Source organism: Chrysochloris asiatica, unplaced genomic scaffold (assembly GCF_000296735.1).
Source record: "Chrysochloris asiatica unplaced genomic scaffold, ChrAsi1.0 scaffold00008, whole genome shotgun sequence".
NCBI classification, from domain to species: domain Eukaryota; kingdom Metazoa; phylum Chordata; class Mammalia; order Afrosoricida; family Chrysochloridae; genus Chrysochloris; species Chrysochloris asiatica.
In genome coordinates this window covers 31,739,856-31,751,614 of record NW_006408526.1, presented here as the reverse complement: position 1 = coordinate 31,751,614, position 11,759 = coordinate 31,739,856, and the positions used below count along the sequence as shown (strand labels likewise).

The 11,759-nt window shown below is 43.7% G+C and overlaps 1 protein-coding gene across 1 annotated transcript; it reads right to left on the bottom strand.

The window, feature by feature from the left end:
• Window positions 1-619: 619 nt before the first annotated feature.
• Window positions 620-10,936, bottom strand: FOXR1 (forkhead box R1). The gene is made up of 7 exons (XM_006833989.1): window positions 10,897-10,936; window positions 10,343-10,477; window positions 3,195-3,269; window positions 2,836-3,077; window positions 2,357-2,583; window positions 1,060-1,298; window positions 620-651 (listed from the first exon to the last, which is right to left on the bottom strand). The coding sequence occupies exons 1-7, from the start codon at window positions 10,934-10,936 to the stop codon at window positions 620-622; spliced, it is 990 nt and encodes a 329-aa protein (XP_006834052.1).
• Window positions 10,937-11,759: the final 823 nt, after the last annotated feature.

Here is an 11,759-nt window from a genome sequence, read left to right as displayed (position 1 = left end):
GACCCCGTACAGGGTTTCCGAGGCTGTAAATCTTTACGGGAGCAGAAAGCCTCATCTTTCTCCCACGGAACAGCTGGTAGTTTCGAACTGCTGACCTTAAGGTACACAGCCCAATTCGTAACCACTACGCTACCAGAGCTCCTTAGGGCTCATAAAGGCAGGGTTTATTTTTTTTTTCTTTCTATCCTCTCTACCACTATTACAGTACTTGTTACTTTGCAGCATTTGTCCCTACACCCAAGTGGAAGACCTGTATTCGATCTATCCTCTGAACTTGGTACGTAGTAGTTGCTTAACAAATGGTAGAAAAATGAGGAGTGATTCTGCCTTGGGCCTTTGGCAGGGCTAGCTGCTATAAACTACCACCTCCCAAGTTTAGCCAGCAAAATGGGAATCGCCCTGAAAAGGGTAGTATTCTTTTCCTCCTTTGAGGAACTATATTGATTTCCTGTGTTACACAGCAGGCAATTGCCCTAGGGCTTCTGGGAACATCTCATTTCCACCCTTGGAGCTAACCTTCCAATAAATCCCTGTCCCTTCTCTTCAAAGACCATACAAAGCACACACACATACACACAAGGCTGAGGAGTAACTTTATTAAAGTTTGGGCTGACTGTTATCAAAGAAAGTCAAAGAGGAAGTTCATCATACCTGTAAGAAAAGAAGCGTTAAAGTAGGTTGTCCTCTGCACTTGCTCTCTCTCACAGTAAGTAATCTACTGGTTGGCTCTCATGCTCTGAAGCTGCTTAGAACTGCTGTGAGAAAAGAGCATGCCCCTTTGGCATATATCCTGTCACTGAGCATCTTGTATGGTCACCATTTCCCTGTGCTGCTGGCTTTGATTAGGACCAATTGCATCTAAGTTGTTTCCCATGAACTTCACGCTTGTGGAGGCCTCACCTCAGGGTCTCAGACTACTGCTATCACCCCCTTACTTCTCTCCCACCCAAACAAAGATTTCTTACAGAAGTCCTCCATGGCTTCTTCTTTGCACACTTGGCATTAGGCTAGGCTCCCCAGGTCTTCTCCCCATAGCCCCCTGCAGTACAAGCCTCACACCTGGTTGGCTCATGCACTGCTGGATTTGCTCCAGACGTGTGGAGTCAAAGGTGTGGGCCTCCTCCTCAAAGCGATGGTGACCTTCCTCAGTCAGTCTCCAGAGGCAGGACCGAGGCCGAGTACTGGCCTCACCCTGCATGCTAGCTGGCACCTTTTCAAAACTTTCCCGAAAACAGAGGTTGTGGCGAACTGTATTCTTCCAGCCTTCTGGAGCTGTCCGGAAAAAAGGGAAATGCTGTCTGGAAAGAGGAAGAAAAGGTTAAGGAAAGACATGGTTTCTTTTGAGGACATTCTAATCTTTTTCCTAGTGTGTTGTTGTTGTGAAGTGCCCTCGAGTCTGTTCCAACCCATAGTGACCCTTATACTAGGGTTTCTGAGGAGCAGCTGGTGAGCTTGAACGGCCAACCTTTGCAGTCTGGCGCATTAACCCACAGCACCATACCAGGACTCCTTCCTGGTGTGTAGAGGGTGCTTCTGTTAAGTGTCATAAGTCAGTTCCGACTCAAGGCAACCCTGTATAGGGTTTCAGAGGAACAGCTGGTGGGTTTGAACTGCTGACCTTTCGACTTACAGACCAGTGCTTATTCTACAGCACCACACCAGGACTCTCTTTTGAGCCCCCATTCTCAGTGCCATTTTCCTTCCTCACTCTGAAGGCTTGAGGGCACTGATGAGCAGTCAGACCAAAGCAGAAACAGGCCAACCACACCCTGAAAAAGGAGTCCTGGCCCAGGAGGAATACCCGCTGCACTCTACTGTGTGCTCTGGATTCTGGAGATGTAGGAAGCACCTTCACAGGTGGGAAGCTCTCTCCACCTGAAATTGGGAAAGGGCATAAGAGCTTCTTCTCACTTAAATATGTCAAATCTAAGAGCAAAGCCTTTCTCACTGGGTGCCCCAGGTCCCAGGGACACATGGAGCGGTGTCAGGCAGTACAGACAGTCCTGAGGTAAAATCGCAGTAAACTGTTGGGAAATCCTGAGCAGGTAGGGGATACTATTACCTGGCCCAGGTGATTTTATGTTTTAAAGCAGAACCTAGATTATTACAAGGTTGAAGTTTTATTTTTAAGCTATGAAAGGAGATGAAGGTGGATAGCTTCCTGTCTATGTATGGGCACATTTAAGGGAAACCTAGATCCGGTGCCTGGAGAAGGAGAACTGGGAATTTGTTTATCCTCCGAGACCCAGATGGGGAAACAGAGGCTGTAGCTCAGGACTTGGGGCAGACTAGAAGGCATCAGACTCAAGCCCCATACCCTTTCCCCCCACTCCCCACAGGGCCCCCTGACACATACCGAGCAAAATTGTAGATCTGTTGCACGTTGAGGCCACAGGGGGGACTGTTTCTTAATGCCAGGGCAATTAGGTGGAAGTAATTGAGTGGGGGCCTGGGCCAGAGCCGCCCCTCCTGGCTGTCGCTTTGCTGAAGCCTCTGATTCTGGAGGGGGGCCCTTTGGTGAGGGGATGGGAGAGCCACAGAGGAGCTGTCATCCTGGTCCTCAGCCTCCTCCTCTTCTGTGAGCTAGAGTAGCACAGAGTAGGAACTGATCCTGACTCTATATCCTCTACTCCAGGGGTATAGTGGCAGAAAGGGCAGTGGTCTGGGACCACAATCTAAGCTGGTCCCCAGCCCCAGGGGAAAGGTCATTTCTGAAACCACTAACCATAGTTCTGTGTTATCCCTAGGAAAACAAAACTCTAAGGCATCCTTAATGGCCACCCTTCCAATAGATATCCTAAGCCCAAGCCCAGCCACAACACCCAAAGTCCCTACCTCCTGGTTTCTGGGGGAAGAAGCAAAGCATTTCTTCTGAGGAGACTGCTCACTGGAAGCAGGGAGCAGCGGCTCTACCACAGTGATATCTGAGCAGCTGGAATCTTCCTCTTCTGAGGGCAGCAGATGGCAGGGGAGCGGCAGCTTTTCCTCCTTTCTAGGCACTGGGACCTCCAGCTCTCCAGGGGGGTACACAATATTGGGGTTTACCCACATCCATGGGTTGGGCTCAAAATTGGGTCCTGTGAAGGGAAGAAGGAAGTGATGTACCACAGATAACTGGTTTGGGGTATCCCTGATAGCCATCTGGCTTGGGTCACAGAACCATGTAATGGGAGAAGCCACCCCACTCTACTTACCATCTCCATCTGGATTGGGCTTTATAGCCAAAGGTAGAGTTGGGGGCGCAACTATCTGGATTCTATATCTGACAACTGGTAAAAAGAGAAACAGAGAAGAGGATTAAAACACCCTAGAGTTTCCATTGTGGTCCCAGGATCCTGGGCCTTCAAGTTTCTCTGGAAGATGGTAGTGAGAGTTAAGACACCATATTCTACAGGTTTTCCCCTTACCTCTCTGACCTTGCCAGCCTCCTGCTCCTCCCTAAAATGTTGGCATTTGCCTTGTGTATCCCTCTCTTCTCACTACACATATAATACCTCGGAACACTTATATCACCAGCTGAAACCAGTAGTCAATCAAGTTGACTCTGACTCATAGGGACCTGTGTGTGTCAGAGTAGAACTATACTCTATAGGGTTTTCAGTTGCTGATTCCGGGGAAGACCTTTCTCTTGAGGTGCCTCTGGGTAGATGCAAACCTCCAACCTTTCAGTTAGTAACAGAGTGCATTAAATATTTGCATTATCCAAGGATTCCTCCTATAAATCTTTACCTATAGCTCAGATTTCTCTGCTAGCCCTGAAATAGAGCTGCCTGCTGGCTGTCTTTAGTTTGATATCCCCAAAGGCACCTCAAATGCAATATTTCTAAAAACTGAACTCTCCATCATCCTTCCCAAACCTGCTCTTCTTCCTACATTCCTTGTCCAAGCAAATGGTACCATCATTCAATTGGCTGTTCAGGCCAGAATCCTAGAAATCATTCTTTCCTGTATAGTCACACCAAATCAATCACTGAATCCATCTCTTTCTACATATCTTTATCTTCTTTTGACTCATCATCTGGCAGTTTGAGATGCCTTCCTAAAATGTGAACCCATTCTCTACGTCTTAAAATATTTTGATGGTTTTCCATTGCCCTTGGGCCAAATCTAAACTCCTCGAGATGTTCCACAAGGCTGTGGCTCCTCTCCCATGCTCTCGGCCCTTTTCCAACAGAGCACACAGTAGTGTCTAGACCTTCCCACAAGTTGTTTCCTTTCTATAAACTACTCTTCCCTCTTCCTGCTTGTCGGATTAACTGCTGCTTATCCACCTGGTCTCTATTTCAACATCTTTTGAAGTAGGCGTCCTCTGACCACCTAGTCAAACACATTTACAGCACATTTTATTGTAATTACTTTTGATAGTCAATTGTCAGATCTGTCTTGTTCGTTACCGCATCCTCAGTGCCTGGTACATAAGAGGAATTCAACTCTTGATGAATGAGTGCATGGTGGGTTCAAAGTAAAAGCATACGACAGAGTTGATCTGTTTGGCATTTTGTTGGCTCCTTGCGGTTCAGGGTGTTTTTGCCCTTTTTACTGTCCCCATGAGTGCCATCATATTAATGACTCTAGGTTTGGGGTTGGAAAATGATGTGTTCATTTACATGTATAAAGAATGCCCAGGACATTGCTAATGTGCAACACAGTACTGGATGAAATAACAAAAGATAAAGTTGGAAAGGAAAAGACAAACTATCCTTGTAGAAATAAAGGATTATCATAGAAAACTGTACAAAATCAACATATAAATCATTAGAATCAATGAGTCTAACAAATTTCCTGGATACAAGAAGACATACTAATCAATAACGTTTCTGGTGTGGTGCTTTAAGATCAGCACTGGACTGAGAACCACAAGGTTGGCAGTTCAAACCCACCAGCTGCCCCTCGGAAAGCCTGTACAGGGTCATTAAGAGTCAGAAGGGACTCAATGGCACATAACAACATATCACCATTAACTGGCAGTTCAAATGCACCAGCCTCTCCTTGGAAATCCTGTAGCAGGCTGCTGTGAGTTGGAACTGATGAAACAGCACTTAACAAAACAACAATTCACAATATAGCAACTAAAATTGTAAGTATCTGTGAATTAACTCATCAAAGAATGGGCTATATCTTCACACACATACACAAGAAATCACTACTTAAGGACATAAAAGAAGACCTGAATAGGTGGAACGATATAATACACATATATTATAAAAATGCCAGTTACCCCAAAATTAATCCATAAATTTTACAAAGATATTACAATACAGAAAAATTAAAACATTCTGCATGGTAATAACAATCACCATAAACAACAACAAAAAGTCAATAGGCAATAAAGCTGAGAAAGTATTCTAATTCATAAAGTTTTCAGTTATGTAGAGCACTCCTATAAATTAATAAGTCAAAGAACAACACAAATCTATAAAATATGGGCAAAAGATATAACTGGGCATTCACAAGAGCGAGGCATATTTGAATGGCTAACAAGATGCTCAGCCTTATTTGTAACTAGGAAGACACAATAAAATGATGAGATAACATTTTACATTAGTCAAACTGACAAGAATTATAAAAGTAGATAATCTGAAATTCTGGCAAAGATGCAGGGAAATAGAAACCTTACACTGTAGTTCTAAGTATCAACTAGTGAACAGATGAAACTTCTATTTACAGAGTCCTGGTATGGTGCTGTAGGATAAGCACTGGACTGCTAACCACAAGGTCGATGGTTCAAACCCAGCAGCCATTACACAGGATCACTATGAGTCAGAATAGATTCCACAGCACTTAACAACAACATTCCTAGTGTGGCGCTGTTGGTTAATGCGCAGGACTGCAAAGTCGGTTTGAACTATAAGGTTGGCAGTTCAAGCTCACCAGCTGCTCCATGGAAACCCTATACAGGGTCACTATGGATAAGAACTGACTCAACGGCACTTAACAACTCCTAAGTGTATGTTGTTGTTGTTATGTGTCACCAGGTCTATTCCCATTCACAGCCCCCTTATATATGATAGAATAAAATACTGCCTGGTCCTTTGCCATCCTCACAATCATTGTATGTTAGAGCCTACTGTGTCAATCCATCTTATTGAGGGTCTTCCTGTTTTGTGTTGTATATTCAGGTTAATATGTTGTTGTTAAGTGCTGTCGAGTCAGTTCTGACGCACAGTGACCCTGTATAGGGTTTACAATGAGTGGCTGGGGGGTTTGAACCGCAGACCTCGTAGTTATCCAGTGCTTCTCTTACAGTGCCACACCAGGACTGTTAGCTGCCATTAACTCCAACCCTACTCATGGTAACCCCATGTATAATGAACAGAATGCTGCCCAGTACTGTGTCATCCCCATGACTGGATGTGAATTGGACAATGTTACATTGTGACTCATAGGGTTTTCACTGACTGATTTTCAGAAGCAGGTTGCCAGGTCTTTCTGCCACCAGTGGCTGTGCATGAGGTGCACTGGCTCGGAACTGAAGCAGGGTCTCTTGCGAAGACGGTGAGAATTCTAACACTGAACCAATAACCTGGCTTCTCAATCAACTCCTTGACCTCTTCTCCAGAGATCTTGCCTTCCACCCTATTTCAGAGTCCTTCTCACTATCTTAAGCGAAACCAGTGACTTGTCACCTCGCCATAAAAATTACCATTCCTATCTTTCTAACTTCCTCCCTCTCAAGCCCAATTGCTCTTTCATCCTAGGTATCCCCAATCCACAAATCCTTTTCACCTTTTCTTTGTTCTCAACTATTTGAAGTCTATTAAACTACCAGCTGTTCCATGGGAGAAAGATGAGGCTTTCTGCTCTCCTAAAAATTTACAGCCACAGAACCTTATGCAGGGTCGCTATGAGTTGGACTGACTCTACAACACACCACCACCACCACATTCAACTAAGGAGCCCTGGTGGCACCGTGGTCATGTGTTTGGCTTACGCCTACCCAGTATGTCTCCTGGGGGGGGGGGGGGGGGAAATGCCTGGCGATCTGTTCCCATAAAGATTGGGGCAAGTCTAGTGTCACATGGGGTCTCTATGAGTTGGAAATGACTCAACAGCCCCCAACAACTTCTTGAACTTGGAATCTAGTGGCCAAACATTATGCTCTGTGCTCACTCCCTTGACTATCCCCTTATTCTCTTGAGGCTCTTTGGCTCTGAAGTCCATGATTGTAAACTCCATTACCTGCACCTGCAGTTTAAACACATCTCTCCTACTGATTGGTCCCACTTTACATTCAAGACCATGAATCACAAGTGGGGTTTTCATACTGCCTCTCCATCACTATATTTCCCCTGGAGTCTGATTATCCTTTTACTCTCTTAAAGGTCAGTTTGACAGCTTTTCCACCATCTTGTTCCCATTTTTACTCAACTTAGATCTTACTTAATTGAAAATACAGAAGCAATCAAAACATCTAGAGTCCCCAAACCACATCTACTCACTTACCTGTATTTGTACTTATATACTCTTGTCTTCCTGCTCTGTGCAAGTCAATTCAAACTCTACAGGACCCTATAGGACAGAGTAGAACTGTCCCATAGTTTCAGAGGCTGTAAATCTTTACAGAAGCAGACTGCCTCATCTTTCTCTAGAACAGCTGATGGGTTGACTCGGACTGTTGACCTTTAAATTAGCAGCCCAATGCTTAACCCATGGTGCTACCAGGGAACCTGATGCCTCCTCAAAGACAATATTCCAATACTCCTCCCTTCTCTTTCCTGTGTCATTATTATTACAATTTTTTTAGTCTTTATTGGGTTATTTTCATTAGCATTCATGTATGCAGTAAAGCTTCCATTTTATTACATCAGTGTTCCACCCTTCTTCAAATATTGCTGTTGCTGTTAGGTGCCATGGAGTCAGTTCCGACTCATAGCGACCCTACACAGGGTTTCCGAGGCTGTAAATCTTTATGGGAGCAGACTGCCTCATCTTTCTCCCATGGAACCGCTTGTAGTTACGAACTGCTGACCTTGAGGCTCGCAGCCCAATTCGTAACCACTACGCTACCAGATATTACTTCACCTATTTTTCAGGATACCACAGTCTTTTGGTTTTGATTTTTATTAGTCTTTTCCTTAATCTTTTTAGCTGGTTATCTCTCTTGTTTCTTTACATTGAAATGTCCCCAGGGTTCATTTTTTGGTCCTTCTCAATGCTCACTTCTAAATACCACCCTATCCTTTCAACTTGGTTGTTGTTAAGTATCATCTAGTCAGTTCCAATTCACAGGGACCCTGTATGTGGGTTCTGAGTAGGAGTTGGTGAGTTTGGACTGCCAACCTTGCAGTACAGTGCTTATCCAGTGCCACACCACTCTCCAGAACTCCACTCATACATCCAATCACCTACTCAAGTTTTCCATGTGACTAAGGAGCTCTGGTAGCATAGTGGTTACGAATCGGGCTGCTAACTTCAAGGTCGGCAATTCGAAACTACCAGCTGTTCCACGGGAGAAAGATGAGGCTTTTTGCTCCTGTAAAGATTTACAGCCTTGGAAACCCTGTACAGGGTCACTATGGGTCGGAATCAACTCCACGGTACTTAACAACTTACTATTTCAAACTCAACATGTCCAAAGCAGAATTCCTGATCTTATTCCCTACATCTGTCCTACCAGAAACCTTCCTTATCTCAGTATAAGGCAACGCCATCCTTCCATGTTTGTCAGCCAGAAACTTTGGAGTCATCCTCAAATCTTTTTCTGATATCAAGACAACCAATTCATTAGCAAATGGAACTAGTTCTATCTTCTCACCTGGTCCATTCTAATCTCTTTTCTTGCCTGTAGTAGCCTCCTAATGAGTTTTATGGCTTCTCCTCTTGCTCTACATCAGGGGTTGTTGTTAAGTGCCATCGAGTTGGTTCTGACTGGTAGCAACCCTGTATAGGGTTTCCAAGGAACGTCTGGTGAGCTTGAACCACCAACCTTGCAGTTCAAACCAACTTTGCAGTCCAGCACATTAACCCAGGTGCCACACCAGGAACTATGTATCAAAATTATTTACAACAAAGCTTGGCAAATTGTAAGAGCTCAATAAAGATTTCTTCAAGAAAGGGCGCAGAGGAACTTTCAACAATACTAACAGGAATGTTCATCAGTACAACTACTGTTGCAAAGAGTTGTTGGCAGGCTAGGTATTGATTAGGAGAGGAATTAAAATGTAAAGGTGGTACATGTATATTACATACATATGATAGAATACTGTGCAGTGCTCAAAAAGAACAAATCTGAATTTACAATGTTAATTGCTCTCAAAACTACATTCAGTGAAAAAAAAAAAAGCAAAAAAGTCGACTCAGTTACATAAATTAGGGTCACATGTAAATACAAGATAATGCTAACTAGTTTTAAAGGGTACACAAATCTACCAAAAACAAAAAAACATTAAACCAATGTTAAGATTCACAGTGACAGACATATTAAATGGGAGTGGGGGAGGGGAGTGGAAGTGGGACAGGAGATTGAAAACCTGAATAAAGTTCATCTAAAGGCCTGACAGCGTAGTGGTTACGAATCGGGCTGCGAACCTTAAGGTCAGCGGTTCGAAACTACCAGCTGCTCCGCGGGAGAAAGATGAGGCTTTCTACTCCCGTAAAGATTTACACCCTCGGAAACCCTGTACAGGGTCGCTATGGGTCGGACCCGACTCGATGGCACTTAACAACAACAACAACAACAACAAAGGCCTGACAGAGTAGCTGGCAATAATCTACCACTAATATGGTGGTGGCTGTGTGCCATAGAGTCGGTTATATAGGGGTGATTATCTCAACTCTCTGCACTTGAGCTTCAAAGAGAAAGGTTACAAAAAAACAAAAACAAGAAACCCGATAGTCAATCATCCATGAACATCTTTAGATGTTGGCAATAAACAACTGGTGGGTACGACCATGAACAAAACTAATGAGTTAAAACATTTTTAAGGATACAGAAAGATAAGTAAAATAAATCGAACGCCAAATGGCGAGAAACGCCCTGGAAAAAAGACCGAGGCCTAAAAAGTTCTCTCCGGAATTGGGTGGCTAGAGTAGAGTTGAAAGCAGCCGGATTTTTAGGTGGATCCGGTTACCCTCGAGGTCAATGGAGGCAGGAGCCATATCTCCACTGGAGTCCACCAAGTGGATAGTAGCGGGGGGGTGAACACCCCTTGTAACTCAATAATGGTAGCTTATAGGGTCCCGAAACCCCACATTCTAGCCCAGAGTTCCACCCTAGGAGGTGAGAATAGTCAGAAACCAAGGGTCGGGAAGCCCACTGGCCTCTGGACAGTTTCCTGGAGCACCACCCAGCCACCGCCAGCACGCCCATCCCCCACTCGCCCCCCATCTACGGGGCACTCACGGTTCTTCTCCGCGGGGGCTAAGTGCGTGGTGATGCAGCGCAGGAAGCACTCATTCCCCAAGTCCCAGTCCAATAACCCTGGGACTTGGCCATGGAGGCTGTCCCAGAAGTCGGTATGATCAATTTTGAGGTCCACTTTTAGGGAAACAAGGGATAAACCCGCAGTCAGTGGAAGAATCACGGAGAGGAGAGGCAGAGGAGGAGTGGGCCTCTGAGGCACTTCCTTAAATCCTCTGCCACGGCTCTGATGGAATTAGGTGGGAGGCAGCTCAGGTATGGAGAGACCCTCTTGTTTTCTTTTGTTTGTTTTCTGTTAAGTACTTTTTAATCCTATCCAAAGTTAATTTAGAACAAAAAAGATTTTTTTTTATTGTGAATTGAGTGAAGGTTTACAGAACAGATCATCAGTTTTGTATTCAACAAATCATATACTTCATTTCATCTCTGTTGCAATCCCCTCCATGTACCAACAGTGAACAGTGTCTACCTCTAGTCACTTTAACTCTTGCACTCTTCTCTGTGTCTCCTGATGCTTTCGTCTTTCCACTGCCAACCTTCCTCGTATATTGCCTTCTCTGTCACCCAAGTTAACATGTCTCTACTCTTTAGCAAGTGAAAAAATTTCCCTTCCCTCCAACCCATGGAGAGACCCTCTTTTGGTGCTATTAATCTTTAGACTCAGTGAGTAATGTATATACTAAGTCATTCTTCAACCCTGAATGCTTTCGTTTTGGAGTTTGGGGAGCTTGGAAGTCCAGAAGGGAAATACCCCAGGAACCACCCACCTCCTGCATTTGCAGGAAACTCTTATCTCATTTAAAATGCACAATGATCCCATGAGATCATTCAGAACCCTCCCAGAAGTTCTGATAGGTTTAATGGCTTATACACATTAACATTTGTAGTGGGCAATCGAGATAGGATTGAATAGTGATTTAATACTGGTTTTTGTTTTCAATCATTTCAAATGTTCAGAAAAGTAAAGATTACTATATAGAATTCCTGTATACATTTCACCCAGATTCACTAGCTACACCAATTATTAATATTTTATTACATTTACTCTGTGGATATTAATATTAATAATTTAATATTTTCTTAAGTATGTATTATACATACTTTAAAAAAATAAACAATTTGAGAGTTTGCAATTACTATGCAAAATGATACAGGTTTCACAATCAGAAATCAGAAAATTATCAAAATAAAAATTTTTTCAATACTGTATTTAAAATCCAGACTATTCAGTTCACCAATTATCCTAATAACGTCTTCCTTCATGTAATTCTTTCTGGTCTAGTTTCAATTCAGGATTTTTTTCTTTTTCCACACAGGCAAGGAATTTATTTATGAAAGCAAAAGTGCCTTGCAAAGGAGACAGAGCTGGCTTTGAATCAATACAGTTCAGGTCTCCCTA